Below are 17,736 nucleotides of genomic sequence, written 5' to 3'. Positions count from 1 at the left end.
TGTGTGTGTTTTTGTCCTGTGTGTGTGTGTGTGTGTGTGTGTTTTTGTCCTGTGTGTGTGTGTGTGTGTGTTTTTGTCCTGTGTGTGTGTGTGTGTTTTTGTCCTGTGTGTGTGTGTGTGTGTGTATGTATTTGTCCTTTGGGTGTGTGTGTGTGCGTGTGTGCATTTGTCCTGAGTGTGCGTGTGTGTATTTGTGTGTGTTTCGCACTAGAAACATTAATTACACACACACACACACACACACACACACACACACACACACACACACACAGGACAAATACACACACACACACACACAGGACAAATACACACACCCACACACAGGACAAATACACACACACACACACACACACACAGGACAAAAACACACACACACACACACACAGGACAAAAACACACACACACACACACACAGGACAAAAACACACACACACACACACACAGGACACACACACACACACACAGGACACACACACACACACACACAGGACACACACACAGTCAGCATATAACTTTTTCCAAGTGGTGGTCAGAATGTTTGTCTTAACTAGCCTGAAAAATCAAACATGTCTGATATGAACATTGACATAAACCCTCTACATACTTGAGTTTCTCCAGTCTGCAGTGTGGATCCTCCAGTCCAGCAGAGAGCAGTCTGACTCCTGAGTCTCCTGGGTGATTGTAGCTCAGGTCCAGCTCTCTCAGGTGTGAGGGCTTTGACCTCAGAGCTGAGACCAGAGAAGCACAGCCTTCCTCTGTGACTAGACAGCCTGACAGCCTGCAAAGAGTCAAATCATATTAAAACCACACTGCTATTCTTTGATGGTGAAAAAAGTGGCAGTATCATTTTTCAACATATTCAGATATCAGTGTCATGAAACCTTCCATATCTATTCAGAAATTAATGTATCATATTATAAATTACAAATTATCAAAGTATTGCCTGCAGATAGAAACATGTATAGTACAAATATTTGAGTAGACTGACCAGACCAGTTTAAAAGCAGTATCAGTCAAAAGACAGACAGTGAGGTATCAGATTTAGATTGTATTGAGTATACAGTCCACACCATATCTATTTTGACAGTGAAGATAACATTTTAAATGTGGCTCTAAACTCCAACATTTTGGATTTCAGATCAAATGTTTCATATGAGGTGACAGTATATAATCCTCCTGTGAATGATAGTTTTTGCCTGCCTCACTAATGATGCCGTTTCCCTGCCTGTACTGTTGCCTTTTTGGACCCCCTGTGTATGACCTTCTGCCTGCCCCTGGACCCAGCTACCTGCCTCCTCCTGTGGTCCTTTACAATAAACACCTGCTGAGCCCTGCGCTTGAAACCAGCTCTCTGTCTCCCATCGTGTTCATTACAGATGGTGACTGGAGTCATTTTATTTACAAGTGAGTAGATAACATGTTTCTAAACACTACTAAAAGCATCCTGATGATGCCATGATTAAGAAAAATCATGAATGAATCATGAATAATAGTGAGAAAGTTACAGAAGCTACAATAAAACATGCTAACCTCTCACCATTACCAATAACAGAGGCTACAACAAAACATGCTAATCTCTCACCATTACCAATAACAGAGGATACAACAAAACATGCTAACCTCTCACCATTACCAATAACAGAGGATACAACAAAACATGCTAACCTCTCACCATTACCAATAACAGAGGCTACAACAAAACATGCTAACCTCTCACCATTACCAATAACAGAGGCTACAACAAAACATGCTAACCTCTCACCATTACCAATAACAGAGGCTACAACAAAACATGCTAACCTCTCACCATTACCAATAACAGAGGCTACAACAAAACATGCTAACTCCTCACCATTACCAATAACAGAGGATACAACAAAACATGCTAACCTCTCACCATTACCAATAACAGAGGCTACAACAAAACATGCTAACCTCTCACCATTACCAATAACAGAGGATACAACAAAACATGCTAACCTCTCACCATTACCAATAACAGAGGCTACAACAAAACATGCTAACCTCTCACCATTACCAATAACAGAGACTACAACAAAACATGCTAACCTCTCACCATTACCAATAACAGAGGCTACAACAAAACATGCTAACCTCTCACCATTACCAATAACAGAGGCTACAACAAAACATGCTAACCTCTCACCATTACCAATAACAGAGGATACAACAAAACATGCTAACCTCTCACCATTACCAATAACAGAGGCTACAACAAAACATGCTAACCTCTCACCATTACCAATAACAGAGGATACAACAAAACATGCTAACCTCTCACCATTACAAATAACAGAGGATACAACAAAACATGCTAACCTCTCACCATTACCAATAACAGAGGATACAACAAAACATGCTAACCTCTCACCATTACCAATAAGAGGCTACAACAAAACATGCTAACCTCTCACCATTACCAATAACAGAGACTACAACAAAACATGCTAACCTCTCACCATTACCAATAACAGAGGCTACAACAAAACATGCTAACCTCTCACCATTACCAATAACAGAGGCTACAACAAAACATGCTAACCTCTCACCATTACCAATAACAGAGACTACAACAAAACATGCTAACCTCTCACCATTACCAATAACAGAGACTACAACAAAACATGCTAACCTCTCACCATTACCAATAACAGAGGCTACAACAAAACATGCTAACCTCTCACCATTACCAATAACAGAGGCTACAACAAAACATGCTAACCTCACCATTACCAATAACAGAGACTACAACAAAACATGCTAACCTCTCACCATTACCAATAACAGAGGCTACAACAAAACATGCTAACCTCTCACCATTACCAATAACAGAGGCTACAACAAAACATGCTAACCTCTCACCATAACCAATAACAGAGGCTACAACAAAACAGGCTAACCTCTCACCATTACCAATAACAGAGGCTACAACAACACATGCTAACCTCTCACCATTACCAATAACAGAGGCTACAACAAAACATGCTAACCTCTCACCATTACCAATAACAGAGGCTACAACAACACATGCTAACCTCTCACCATTACCAATAACAGAGACTACAACAAAACATGCTAACCTCTCACCATCACCAATAACAGAGGCTACAACAAAACATGCTAACCTCTCACCATTACCAATAACAGAGACTACAACAAAACATGCTAACCTCTCACCATCACCAATAACAGAGGCTCATTCATCATTATTCACAATTAATTCCTGATTATTCATAATCATGGTAGCATCCACATGAATGTAGAAGTGTTCAGAAACATCTATTCTTACTGACAATACAAGTGAAGTGACTCCAAAATGACAGGACATTATTCACCATTCAGTTTCTATTAGGAAAAACATCATCCAAAACACAACCAAGACAAACTGTAAATGAATTCAACAGGTTTGTAGAATCACAAGCTTGATGTAATCACTGCAGGCATGGAATATGGGACTAAATACTAAACTTATGATTAAATAAATTTGTCCAAATAATTAAGACTTCTTCAAATGGGAGAACTAAACTCAGCAATAAAAGAAACGTCCTCTCACTGTCATTTGCGTTTATTTTCAGAAAACTTAACATGTGTAAATATTTGTATGAACATAACAAGATTCAACAACTGAGACATAAACTGAACAAGTTCCACAGACATGTGACTAACAGAAATGGAATAATGTGTCCCTGAACAAAGGGGGGGGGTCAAAATCAAAAGTAACAGTCAGTATCTGGTGTGGCCACCAGCTGCATCAAGAACTGCAGTGCATCTCTTCCTCATGGACTGCACCAGATTTGCCAGTTCTTGATGTGAGATGTTACCCCACTCTTCCACCAAGGCACCTGCAAGTTCCTGGACATTTCTGGGGGGAATGGCCCTAGCCCTCACCCTCCGATCCAACAGGTCCCAGATGTGCTCAATGGGACTGAGATTTCGGGCTCTTCGCTGGCCATGGCAGAACACTGACATTCCTGTCTTGCAGGAAATCACGCACAGAACATGCTGTATGGCTGGTGGCATTGTCATGCTGGAGGGTCATGTCAGGATGAGCCTGCAGGAAGGGTACCACATGAGAGAGGAGGATGTCTTCCCTGTAACGCACATCGTTGAGATTGCCTGCAATGACAACAAGCTCAGTCCGGTGATGCTGTAACACACTGCCCCAGACCATGACGGACCCTCCACCTCCAAATCAATCCCGCTCCAGAGTACAGGCCTCGGTGTAACGCTCATTCCTTCGACGATAAACGCGAATCCGACCCTCACCCCTGGTGAGCCAAAACCTCGACTCGTCAGTGAAGAGCACTTTTTGACAGTCCTGTCTGGTCCAGCAACGGTGGGTTTGTGCCCATAGGCGACGTTGTTGCCGGTGATGTCTGGTGAGGACCTGCCTTACAACAGGCCTACAAGCCCTCAGCCCAGCCTCTCTCAGCCTATTGAGGACAGTCTGAGCACTGATGGAGGGATTGTGCATTCCTGGTGTAACTCGGGCAGTTGTTGCCATCCTGTACCTGTCCCGCAGGTGTGATGTTCAGATGTACCGATCCTGCGCAGGTGTTGTTACACATGGTCTGCCACTGTGAGGACGAACAGCTGTCCGTCCTGTCTCCCTGTAGCGCTGTCTTAGGCGTCTCATAGTACGGACATTGCAATTTATTGCCCTGGCCACATTTGCAGTCCTCATGCCTCCTTGCAGCATGCCTAATGCACGTTCACACAGATGAGCAGGGACTCTAGGCATCTTTCTTTGGGTGTTTTTCAGAGTCAGTAGAAAGGCCTCTTTAGTGTCCTAAGTTATCATAACTGTGACCTTCATTGCCTACCGTCTGTAAGCTGTTAGTGTCTTAAGGACCATTCCACAGGTGCATGTTCATTAATTGTTTATGGTTCATTGAACAAGCATGGGGAAACAGTGCTTAAACCCTTTACAATGAAGATCTGTGAAGTTATTTTGATTTTTACGAATTATCTTTGAAAGACAGGGTCCTGAAAAAGGGATGTTTCTTTTTTTGCTGAGTTTAGATGCCGAAAGTGCTTTCATATCTAAAACGGTAAAAAATACAGTCTTGGCCAAAAGTTTTGAGAATGACACAAATATTAATTTTCACAAAGTCTGCTGCCTCAGTTTGTATGATGGCAATTTGCGTATACTCGAGAATGTTATGAAGAGTGATCAGATCAATTGCAAATAATTGCCAAGTTCCTCTTTGCCATGCAAATGAACTGAATCCCCCAAAAACATTGCCACAAAAGGACCAGCTGACATCATGTCAGTGATTCTCTCGGTAACACAGGTGTGAGTGTTGACGAGGACAAGGCTGGAGATCACTCTGTCATGCTGATTGAGTTTGAATAACAGACTGGAAGCTTCAAAAGGAGGGTGGTGATTGGAATCATTGTTCTACCTCTGTCAAACATGGTTACCTGCAAGGAAACACGTGTCGTCATCATTGCTTTGCACAAAAAGGGCTTCACAGGCAAGGATATTGCTACCAGTAAGATTGCACCTAAATCAACCATTTATTGGATCATCAAGAACTTCAAGGAGAGCGGTTCAATTGTTGTGAAGAAGGCTTCAGGGCGCCCAAGAAAGTCCAGCAAACGCCAGGACCGTCTCCTAAAGTTGATTCAGCTGCGGGATCGGGGCACCACCAGTACAGAGCTTGCTCAGGAATGGCAGCAGGCAGGTGTGAGTTTTTCGGAGGATGGCCTGGTGTCAAGAAGGGCAGCAAAGAAGCCACTTCTCTCCAGGAAAAACATCAGGGACAGACTGATATTCTGAAAAAGGTACAGGGATTGGATTGCTGAGGACTGGGGTAAAGTCATTTTCTCTGATGAATCCCCTTTCCGATTGTTTGGGGCATCCGGAAAAAAGCTTGTCCAGAGAAGGCAAGGTGAGCGTTACCATCAGTCCTGTGTCATGCCAACAGTAAAGCATCCTGAGACCATTCATGTGTGGGGTTGCTTCTCAGCCAAGGGAGTGGGCTCACTCACAATTTTGCCTAAGAACACAGCCATGAATAAAGAATGGTACCAACACATCCTCCGAGAGCAACTTCTCCCAACCAGTCAGGAACAGTTTGGTGACGAACAATGCCTTTTCCAGCATGATGGAGCACCTTGCCATAAGGCAAAAGTGATAACTAAGTGGCTCTGGGAACAAAACATCGATATTTTGGGTCCATGGCCAGGAAACTCCCCAGACCTTAATCCCATTGAGAACTTGTGGTCAATCCTCAAGAGGCAGGTGGACAAACAAAAACCCACAAATTCTGACAAACTCCAAGCATTGATTATGCAAGAATGGGCTGCCATCAGTCAGGATGTGGCCCAGAAGTTAATTGACAGCATGCCAGGGCGGATTGCAGAGGTCTTGAAAAAGAAGGGTCAGCACTGCAAATATTGACTCATTGCTTCAACTTCATGTGATTGTCAATAAAAGCCTTTGACACTTATGAAATGCTTGTAATTATACTTCAGTATTCCATAGTAACATCTGACAAAAATATCTAAAGACACTGAAGCAGTAGACTTGTGAAAATTAATATTTGTGTCATTCTCAAAACTTTTGGCCACGACTGTATATGTATGAATACCTTTAAATAAAAGGTGACATTCTGTACTGTCACCTAATATGAAACATTCGATCTCAAATCCAAAATGCTGGAGCATAGCACCACATTTAAAACTGTAAGCTTCACTGTCCAAACACATATGGTGTGGACTATGTGTGTCTGGTAAACACATGTGGATCTGGTGAACAGTTATCACTTGTTGACCAACTACAGGAATACTGACCTCAGAGTCTCCAGTCTGCAGTGGGGATTCTCCAGTCCAGCAGAGAGCAGCTCCACTCCTGAATCCTTCAGGTCATTGTTACTCAGGTCCAGCTCTCTCAGGTGTGAGGGGTTTGACTCCAGAGCTGAGACCAGAGAAGCACAGCCTTCCTCTGTGACTCCACAGCCTGACAGCCTGCAAAGAGTCAAATCATATTAAAATCACACTGCTATGCTTTGGTGGTGAAAATAGAAGCAGTATATTTTTATTAACATATTCAGATACATCAGTCTCCTGAAACCTTCCATATCTATTCATAAATTAATGTATCATTATTAGAAATGACAAATTATCAAAGTTTTGCCTGCAGATAGAAACATGTATAATACAAATATTTGAGTAGACTGACCAGACCAGTTTAAAAGCAGTATCAGTCAAAAGACAGACAGTGAGGTATCAGATTTAGATTGTATTGAGTATACAGTCCACACCATATCTATTTTGACAGTGAAGATAACAATTTAAATGTGGTTCTAAACTCTAACATTTTGGATTTCAGATCAAATGTTTCATGTGAGGTGACAGTATATAATGTCACCTTTTATTTGAGGATATTTTAATTCATATCTGTTTCACCATTTAGACAAATAAAAGCACTTTATGTATCTAGTCCCCCCATTTGAAGAAGTCATAAGTATTCTGACCAAATCACTCATAGTGTATTAAAATAGTCAAACGTTTAGTATTTGGTCCCATATTCCTTTAATGCAACAACTACATCAAGCTTGTGACTCAAAGTCGTGTGTTGCATTTGCAGTTTGTTTTGGTTGTGTTTTGGGTTATGTTTTGCACAATATTAAAATGGTGGATGTTTTCTGTCTAAGTGAGAAGATACATGCTGGAGCATAGCACCAAATTTAAAACTTTAAGTTTCACTGTCCAAACACATATGGTGTGGACTATGTGTGTCTGGTAAACACATGTGGATCTGGTGAACAGTTATCACTTGTTGACCAACTACAGGAATACTGACCTCAGAGTCTCCAGTCTGCAGTGTGGTTCCTCCAGTCCAGCAGAGAGCAGCTTCACTCCTGAATCCTTCAGGTCATTGTTACTCAGGTCCAGCTCTCTCAGGTGTGAGGGGTTTGACCTCAGAGCTGAGACCAGAGAAGCACAGCCTTCCTCTGTGACTAGACAGCCTGACAGCCTGCAAAGAGTCAAATCATATTAAAACCACACTGATATTCTTTGGTGGTGAAAATAGTGGCAGTATATTTCTTCAACATATTCAGATATATCAGTGTCCTGAAACCTTCCATATCTATTCATAAATGAATGTATCATAATATAAATTACAGATTATCAACGTTTTGCCTGCAGATAGAAACATGTATAGTACAAATATTTGAGTAGACTGACCAGACCAGTTTAAAAGCAGTATCAGTCAAAAGACAGACAGTGAGTTATCAGATTTAGATTGTATTGAGTATACAGTCCACACCATATCTATTTTGACAGTGAAGATAACATTTTAAATGTGGCTCTATACTCCAACATTTTGGATTTGAGATCAAATGTTTCATTTGAGGTGACAGTATAAAATGTCACCTTTTATTTGAGGATATTTTCATACATATCTGTTTCACGTTTAAAAATGAAAGCACTTTATGTATCTAGTCCCCCTATTTGAAGAAGTCATAAGTATTTTGACCAATTCATTTATAGTGTGTTAAAGTAGTCAAAAGATTAGTGTTTGGTTGTAAACTAGTTGGTTGCATTTCCAGTTTGTTTTGGTTGTGTTTTGCCCAATAATAAAATGGTGGATGATGACTGGATAATTTTCTGTCTAAGTGAGTAGATAACATGTTTATAAACACTAAATTAATCCTGATGATAACATGATTAATACAAATCATGAATGAATCATCAATAATAATGAGTGAGAAAGTTACAGAGGCTACAACAAAACATGCTAACCTCTCACCATTACCAATAACAGAGGATACAACAAAACATGCTAACCTCTCACCATTACCAATAACAGAGGCTACAACAGAACATGCTAACCTCTCACCATTACCAATAACAGAGGCTCCAACAAAACATGCTAACCTCTCACCATTACCAATAACAGAGACTACAACAGAACATGCTAACCTCTCACCATTACCAATAACAGAGACTACAACAGAACATGCTAACCTCTCACCATTACCAATAACAGAGGCTACAACAGAACATGCTAACCTCTCACCATTACCAATAACAGAGGCTCCAACAAAACATGCTAACCTCTCACCATTACCAATAACAGAGGATACAACAAAACATGCTAACCTCTCACCATTACCAATAACAGAGGATACAACAAAACATGCTAACCTCTCACCATTACCAATAACAGAGGCTACAACAAAACATGCTAACCTCTCACCATTACCAATAACAGAGGATACAACAAAACATGCTAACCTCTCACCATTACCAATAACAGAGGCTACAACAAAACATGCTAACCTCTCACCATTACCAATAACAGAGGCTACAACAAAACATGCTAACCTCTCACCATTACCAATAACAGAGGCTATAACAAAACATGCTAACCTCTCACCATTACCAATAACAGAGGCTACAACAAAACATGCTAACCTCTCACCATTACCAATAACAGAGGCTACAACAAAACATGCTAACCTCTCACCATTAACAATAACAGAGGGGGTTTGATCTTTGTTAGTAGAATCACAAGCCTCACTGCAGGTGTCAGGAATCCCGCTTCCTGAGTCTGTTTCTGCCTGAGCTGACTGTTTTCTGTTTGGAGTCTAAGGGTGCGTTCAGAAACCTATCTGGTTGCTAGGCAATGAAGTTAGGCGGGAGATCTAGTGATTACCCTACACCTGCATCTCATCAACCTTCTGCACACCTGGTCCTGATCATCACCTCTTCATAAGCCCTGAGCTGACATCCATTCCCTGCTGGATCGTTAGCAACGAACAGCCTCATGTTTCCTGAGCTAGTCTTGTTGTTTTGTTCTTGTTACTGGTTACTCCCCCCCCCCGTTTACTCTGTCTACAGTCATCCTCCCGGAACATTCAACTCCCTTGCCTGGCCGTCGGTGGATACAGTGACGTCATTGAATCCACCCATCTACTCTCATCAACTCACCTCCGCTGCCGCTCCGTCTCCTGGATCACTCAAATTACACATCAAGACTACCAATAAATACTCACCTTCATTTTACTCACCTTGTCCTGGTCTGCTTCTGCGTTCTGTCTTAGAGAAACGTGACAGCAGGCATGGAATATGGGACAACATGCTAAACTTATGACTACTTTAATACACTATAAGTAATATGTCCGAATAATTACGACTTTTTCAAATGGGAGAACTACATGCATAAAGTACTTTCATATCTGATAATACTGACCTCAGAGTCTCCAGTTTACAGTGGGGATTCCCTAGTCCAGCAGAGAGCAGCTTCACGCCTGAATCCTTCAGGTCATTGTTACTCAGGTCCAGCTCTCTCAGGTGTGAGGGGTTTGAACTGAAAACTGAGGCCAGAGAATCACAGGCTTCCTCTGTGACTAGACAGCCTGACAGCCTGCAAAGAGTCAAATCATATTAAAATCACACTGCTATTCTTTGGTGGTGAAAATAGTGGCAGTATATTTCTTCAACATATTCAGATATATCAGTGTCCTGAAACCTTCCATATCTATTCATAAATTAATGTATCATATTATAAATGACAAATTATCAAAGTTTTGCCTGCAGATAGAAACATGTATAGTACAAATATTTGAGTAGACTGACCAGACCAGTTTAAAAGCAGTATCAGTCAAAAGACAGACAGTGAGGTATCAGATTTAGATTGTATTGAGTATACAGTCCACAACATATCTATTTCGACAGTGAAGATAACATTTTAAATGTGGCTCTAAACTCCAACATTTTGGATTTCAGATCAAATGTTTCATATGAGGTGACAGTATATAATGTCACCTTTTATTTGAGGATATTTTCATACATATCTGTTTCACCATTTAGAAAAATGAAAGCACTTCATGCATCTAGTCCCCCTATTTAAAAAAGTCATATGTTTTCTGACCAATTCACTCATAGTGTATTAAATTAGTCAAAAGTTTATTATTTGGTCCCATATTCTTTGACTGCAATGACTACATCAAGCCTGTGACTACCATGATTGAGAAAGATCATGAATAATAATGAGTGAGAGAGTTACAGAGGCTACAACAAAACATGCTAACCTCTCACCATTACCAATAACAGAGACTACAACAAAACATGCTAACCTCTCACCATTACCAATTACAGAGGCTACAACAAAACATGCTAACCTCCCACCATTACCAATAACAGAGGTTACAACAAAACATGCTAACCTCTCACCAATAACAGAGGATACAACAAAACATGCTAACCTCTCACCATTACCAATAACAGAGACTACAACAAAACATGCTAACCTCTCACCATTACCAATAACAGAGGCTACAACAAAACATGCTAACCTCTCACCATTACCAATAACAGAGGATACAACAAAACATGCTAACCTCTCACCATTACCAATAACAGAGACTACAACAAAACATGCTAACCTCTCACCATTACCAATAACTGAGGCTACAACAAAACATGCTAACCTCTCATCATTACCAATTTATTTATTTGTTTCACCTTTATTTAACCAGGTAGGCAAGTTGAGAACAAGTTCTCATTTACAATTGCGACCTGGCCAAGATAAAGCAAAGCAGTTCGACACATATAACAACACAGAGTAACACATGGAGTTAAACAAATGTAACCCTCTCACCAGGCTTGAATATGACTCTCACAACATTAACATATGTAGAGTATCTCAGCAGCATGGGATGTTAGGTGAGAAGGACATCTCCAATAAGAATTCCTATTGTAAACTATCTAGGGTTATGACAATAGGGTATTAACTTCAGATGAAATGATTATAGGTTTCTGTTATTGAATCAGGATAAACCATCCCATGCATTAAATTAAAACAATTAATGACTCCACCAAGGCAACATACATAATGTTCCATATGTGTATTAAAACATTTTCAAACACAAATACATGTTCAGACACAACATCAAAAGAAATAAAAAAATAATAATAAACCCCAATGAGTCGTTCACAACCCGTGTCCAAATTAAGCACCTCACATTGTGGTTACTCAGGACTTGGTAGATATTCCCTCAGCGAAGTATGGCAGTTCCATGCAGGTTTCCTCACCAAGTCCAAGGCAGCACAGCGACCCATGCAGACAGTACTCCTTAGCCGTAACCGATATCCCCATGGCAGCACAGCTACCCATGCAGACAGTACTCCTTAGTAACCGATATCCCCATGGCAACACGAACTCGTTAAGCTTCCCAAGCAATTATCTCCCGGTGTCACACGATGCTAGGCTAACCTCTAGCTGGCTAATACCTCCACAACGAGACGGTAGCTTCAGTCTTTACTAAGTTTTAACTAAATTATAACAACTCTTTTATTAAATAAAGCATGTATTTCCCTTCATGTCTTAGTAGCTATGGGTTTTGTTGTAGTTCTGTCGTCTTCTTTTATAATTTTTCTTCACCAACCGTCCTGAGGTAAAACGTCCATCCTTTCATCAACGTCTTTTTCCCTCCCGTTAACCAGGTCAACTCCCATTGGCCACAACTTAACAAGCGACCTTATTGGTCAAAATGTAAACTTCAAAGTAAAACAAACTATTCACTTATACATTAAATAAATATTTCTTCAAAAAGCATAATGCATTAACAACATTACAGTTTAGGAGCAATTCAGTCATCTTTTAAATATAATACCAATTAATTATAACAAATAAACTCAATACTTGGTTCAAACAAGGGTATTACAGAAACATACAGTCAATAATACAGTAGAAAAATAAGTCTATATACAATGTGAGCAAATGAAGTGAAATAAGGGAGGTAAAGGCAAATAAAGGCCATGGTGGCAAAGTAAATACAATATAGCAAGTAAAACACTGGAATGGTAGATATGCAGTGGAAGAAAGTGCAAAGTAGAAATAATGGGGTGCAAAGGAGCTTAATAAATAAATACAGTAGGGGAAGAGGTAGTTGGGCTAAATTATAGATGGGCTATGTACAGGTGCAGTAATCTGTGAGCTGCTCTGACAGCTGGTGCTTAAAGCTAGTGAGGGAGATAAGTGTTTCCAGTTTTAGAGATTTTTGTAGTTCGTTCCAGTCATTGGCAGCAGAGAACTGGAAGAAGAGGCGGCTGAAGGAGGAATTGGCTTTGGGAGTGACCAGAGAGATATACCTGCTGGAGCGCGTGCTACAGGTGGGTGCTGCTATGGTGACCAGCGAGCTGAGATAAGGGGGGACTTTACCTAGCAGGGTCTTGTAGATGAACTGGAGCCAGTGGGTTTAGCGACGAGTATGAAGCGAGGGCCAGACAACGAGAGCGTACAGGTCGCAGTGGTGGGTAGTACAGTGGGGGGAAAAAGTATTTGATCCCCTGCTGATTTTGTACGTTTGCACCCTGACAAAGAAATGATCAGTCTATAATTTTAATGGTAGGTTTATTTGAACTGTGAGAGACAGAATAACAGCAAAAAAAAATCAAGAAAAACACATGTCAAAAATGTTATACAATTATTTCCATTTTAATGAGGGAAATAAGTATTTGACCCCTCTGCAAAACATGACTTAGTACTTGGTGGCAAAACCCTTGTTGGCAATCAGAGGTCAGACGTTTCTTGTAGTTGGCCACCAGGTTTGCACACATCTCAGGAGGGATTTTGTCCCACTCCTCTTTGCAGATCTTCTCCAAGTCATTAAGGTTTCGAGGCTGACGTTTGGCAACTCGAACCTTCAGCTCCCTCCACAGATTTTCTATGGGATTAAGGTCTGGAGACTGGCTAGGCCACTCCAGGACCTTAATGTGCTTCTTCTTGAGCCACTCCTTTGTTGCCTTGGCCGTGTGTTTTGGGTCATTGTCATGCTGGAATACCCATCCACAACCCATTTTCAATGCCCTGGCTGAGGGAAGGAGGTTCTCACCCAAGATTTGACGGTACATGGCCCCGTCTATCGTCCCTTTGATGCAGTGAAGTTGTCCTGTCCCCTTAGCAGAAAAACACCCCCAAAGCATAATGTTTCCACCTCCATGTTTGACGGTGAGGATAGTGTTCTTGGGGTCATAGGCAGCATTCCTCCTCCTCCAAACACGGTGAGTTGAGTTGATGTCAAAGAGCTCCATTTTGGTCTCATCTGACCACAACATTTTCACCCAGTTGTCCTCTGAATCTTTCAGATGTTCATTGGAAAACTTCAGACGGGCATGTATATGTATTCTTGAGCAGGGGGACCTTGCGGGCGCTGCAGGATTTCAGTCCTTCACGGCGTAGTGTGTTACCAATTGTTTTCTTGGTGACTATGGTCCCAGCTGCCTTGAGATCATTGACAAGATCCTCCCGTGGAGTTCTGGGCTGATTCCTCACCGTTCTCATGATCATTGCAACTCCACGAGGTGAGATCTTGCATGGAGCACCAGGCCGAGGGATATTGACAGTTCTTTTGTGTTTCTTCCATTTGTGAATAATCGCACCAAATGTTGTCACCTTCTCACCAAGCTGCTTGGCGATGGTCGTGTAGCCCATTCCAGCCTTGTGTAGGTCTACAATCTTGTCCCTGACATCTTTGGAGAGCTCTTTGGTCTTGGCCATGGTGGAGAGTTTAGAATCTGATTGATTGATTGCTTCTGTGGACAGGTGTCTTTTTTTTTACAGGTAACAAGTTTGAGTTTGAGTTTATTTTATTTTTACATGGACAGTGCACATTAATCAACGTTTCAGTAAAAGTGCCGGTTTTAGCCAGCCGGCTAATTTTCAACCGCAGTCCCTGGGCAGGTTATTAAAAACAATTACAATATAGACAATCATTGAACAGTGAGCACACGCAGAGTAACATAGGACAAGCAAGACATAGCATACAGACAGAGCAACATAGAACAAGCAAGACATAGCATACAGACAGAGCAACATAGAACAAGCAAGACGTAGCATACAGACAGAGCAACATAGAACAAAAAGCAACAAGACAAAATCCATAAAAGCAACAAAGTGTTTCCACACCTCACAAGCTCCAGACAACAGACAACATGGAAAGTGGTAATACACAGCTAGGGATTATGTTCACAAATCTGATTGACCTTTAGCCATGTCTTCATGCAATTTGTGAAAGTGTGATATGTGGTGCAGTTATGTGTGTCTGATGGCAGTGTATTCCAGACATGGGACGCTCTCACAGAGAAAGCGGATTTACTAAAGGTGCTTTTCCTTAATAAGGGAACTATACAGTCACCTCTCATGGCAGACCTTGTGGATCTGCTGCCATATGTTTGGGTTTTCTGTTTAACAAAAATACTGAGTGGAGGGGGAGCCAGGCCATTTAGGATCTTGAATACAAGCCATGCGTCGGTGTATTGCACAAGATTTTCCCAACTCAGGAGCTCATGCTTTCTGAGGATGTAACAGTGATGATGGCTATTGGGCTTCCTATCGAGCACTTTGAGAGCCTGTTTGTAGACAGACTGAATAGGTTTTAATGTTGTATAGCAAGCTTTGGCCCAACTAGTCAAGCAGTATGTTAAGTGGGGGAGTATCATCGATTTGAAGTACAGTCTTGCTACCTCTGTGGTCAAACAATTTCGTATAAATCGGAAATTAGCTAGGTTGAATTTGGTTATTTGAATGACCTTTTTCACATGCTTTTTAAAAGAGAGGTTGGAATCAAGTATGATTCCAAGGTACTTAAAATCAGATACCACCTGGAGCTTCTCCCCTGACACATAGACAACTGGCTCAGTAGCATCTGTTGCCCTCTTTGTGAAGAACATGAAAACTGTTTTTTTCACATTGAGATGCAAACACGAGTCACTGAGCCACTTTGTAACCTGGACCATTACAGTAGTGAGTTCTTGTGCAGCTTGTAGTTTGCTCTTTGCATGCACATATATCACTGAATCATCTGCATACATTTGAACTTCAGACCCAGTGCAGACGGAAGGCAGATCATTATTGTACAAGCTGAACAGGAGGGGCCCCAGTATTGACCCTTGGGGCACGCCCATATCATAACTAAGAGTGGGCGACAGCTCATTGCTCACTCTGACACACTGAGTTCTGCCTTCAAGGTATGATTTCATCCATCTCAAGGCATCGGGGGAAAAGTTGAACTTGGACAATTTTGTGATGAGAATCTCATGGTTAACAGTATCGAAAGCCTTCCTTAGGTCCAGAAACACAGCCCCAACAACGCCCCCTTTGTCCATCTTGGACTTCACATTTTCCAGAAGAAAGCAGTTGGCCTTTTCTGTGGAGTGTTTCGCTCTGAAGCCAAACTGCATGGAGTGTAATGTGAAGGGGCTGTTGTTGAGGTGGGAAATCAGTTGTTCTGCTACACACTTTTCAACAACCTTCGACACTACAGGTAGTGTACTAATGGACCTGTAGTTACTCACATCAGCAGGGTCGCCCGATTTAAAGATGGCCGTTATTATGGCTGACTTCCATACCCTTGGAAACACCCCCAGACCAATAGATGTGTTGGTGACCTTAGTAATGGGGCCAATGAGTGACTCTTTGTAGTTTTTAAGAAAGGTAGAGTCCAGCCCAAACACATCTTTGGATTTAGAGTTCTTTAGTGAGCTAATCACCTTGTTCACCTTTGACTCAGAAACCTCCCTTATGATGAAGACAGGTTGAGCGTCATTCACTAGCACTGAGCCCAATAAACCAGTGGAGGGGTTCTGTGTCAGTACCCTGACAGAGTCAATAAAGTAGGAATTGAAGGCTATTGCTATTTCGACTGCATCCTGTGTTAGATTGTTATTCACCATGATTTCTAGTCTTTTTGCGGTGTTACTATGGTCTTTCCCTGTTAACTTTTTTAGATTCTCCCAGATCAATTTACAATTTCCCTTTGCCTCACCAATTATGTTAATAAAAAAGTTTGCCTTGGCCTGTCTGATTTCTTTCATCACCTTATTTCTCAACATGGTAAACCTACGTCTGTCATGCTCTAATTTGGATTTTAGGGCTGTTTTTAGAGCATAATCTCGTTCTTTCATCAGTTTCCAGATTTTTCCATTTAGCCAAGGAAGAGTGCTCTTTTGGCCAGGTTTGGATTTGATTTTCTTTAGGAAACCATTTATTGTAGCCTGGATTGTGGATAGAAAAACCTCACTATCAGCTTCCACGTCTGTATAGGACAAGAGATCATTCCAGTTAATTCCATTAATTGCTTTTTCAAAATAGTTTAATTCGCTCTTAGGTATTCTTAGTTGATCCGGCTTTCTAACAGTAGAGAGCTTAAACCTGCTCTTAGACAACTTTCTGGCTATAAGTGTCAAATTATGATCAGATAGCCCAGTAACCATATTGAATGATTTAGTCACTCTCTCTGGTTTATTACTGAACACCAAATCAATCTGTGTTTTAGAGCAACAAGTCACCCTGGTTGGCCCTTTAACGAGCTGTGTAAGGTCAAAGGTATTAGTGATCCGTTTGAGGGTTTTCCTACAAGACTTGTCTTCATAATTAATATTAAAATCTCCCATTAAGATGACCTCCTTCCCAAAATCACATTCCCTAAGCATGTTATTAAACTGATCAAAAAACACACTTTTGGTGGAAGGTGGTCTATACATTCCAATAAGGGTAAAGGACATTTGGGGAGACAGTGTAACGTTCAGGCCAATACATTCTAGTTCATTATCACATGACCACTCAATTTGTTTACATCGGATATGTTCTTTAATGTAAATCATCAGACCCCCTCCTCTTCCTTCAATCCTGTTTCTCCTGAAAACATTGTAGCCATGCACAATCAAAGCAGCACATGGAGAGTTTGTATGGAGCCA

The 17,736-nt window shown here is 41.2% G+C and overlaps 1 protein-coding gene across 1 annotated transcript in view; it reads right to left on the bottom strand.

Annotated features, from left to right (window-relative positions):
• Nucleotides 1–10,699, bottom strand: part of LOC145877211 (uncharacterized) — a 26,196-nt gene extending 15,497 nt beyond the window's left edge. The window contains exon 1 of the mRNA XM_082972510.1: nucleotides 10,688–10,699. Within this exon, the coding sequence (XP_082828636.1) occupies nucleotides 10,688–10,699 (12 nt within the window). The remainder of the gene's footprint in view (nucleotides 1–10,687) is intronic.
• Nucleotides 10,700–17,736: the final 7,037 nt, after the last annotated feature.

Source organism: Salmo salar, unplaced genomic scaffold (genome assembly GCF_965601325.2).
Source record: "Salmo salar unplaced genomic scaffold, fSalSal1 ptg000721l, whole genome shotgun sequence".
Taxonomy (NCBI): domain Eukaryota; kingdom Metazoa; phylum Chordata; class Actinopteri; order Salmoniformes; family Salmonidae; genus Salmo; species Salmo salar.
The sequence above is the reverse complement of the archived record's forward strand: the minus strand, read 5'-3'. Positions and strand labels throughout refer to the sequence as shown.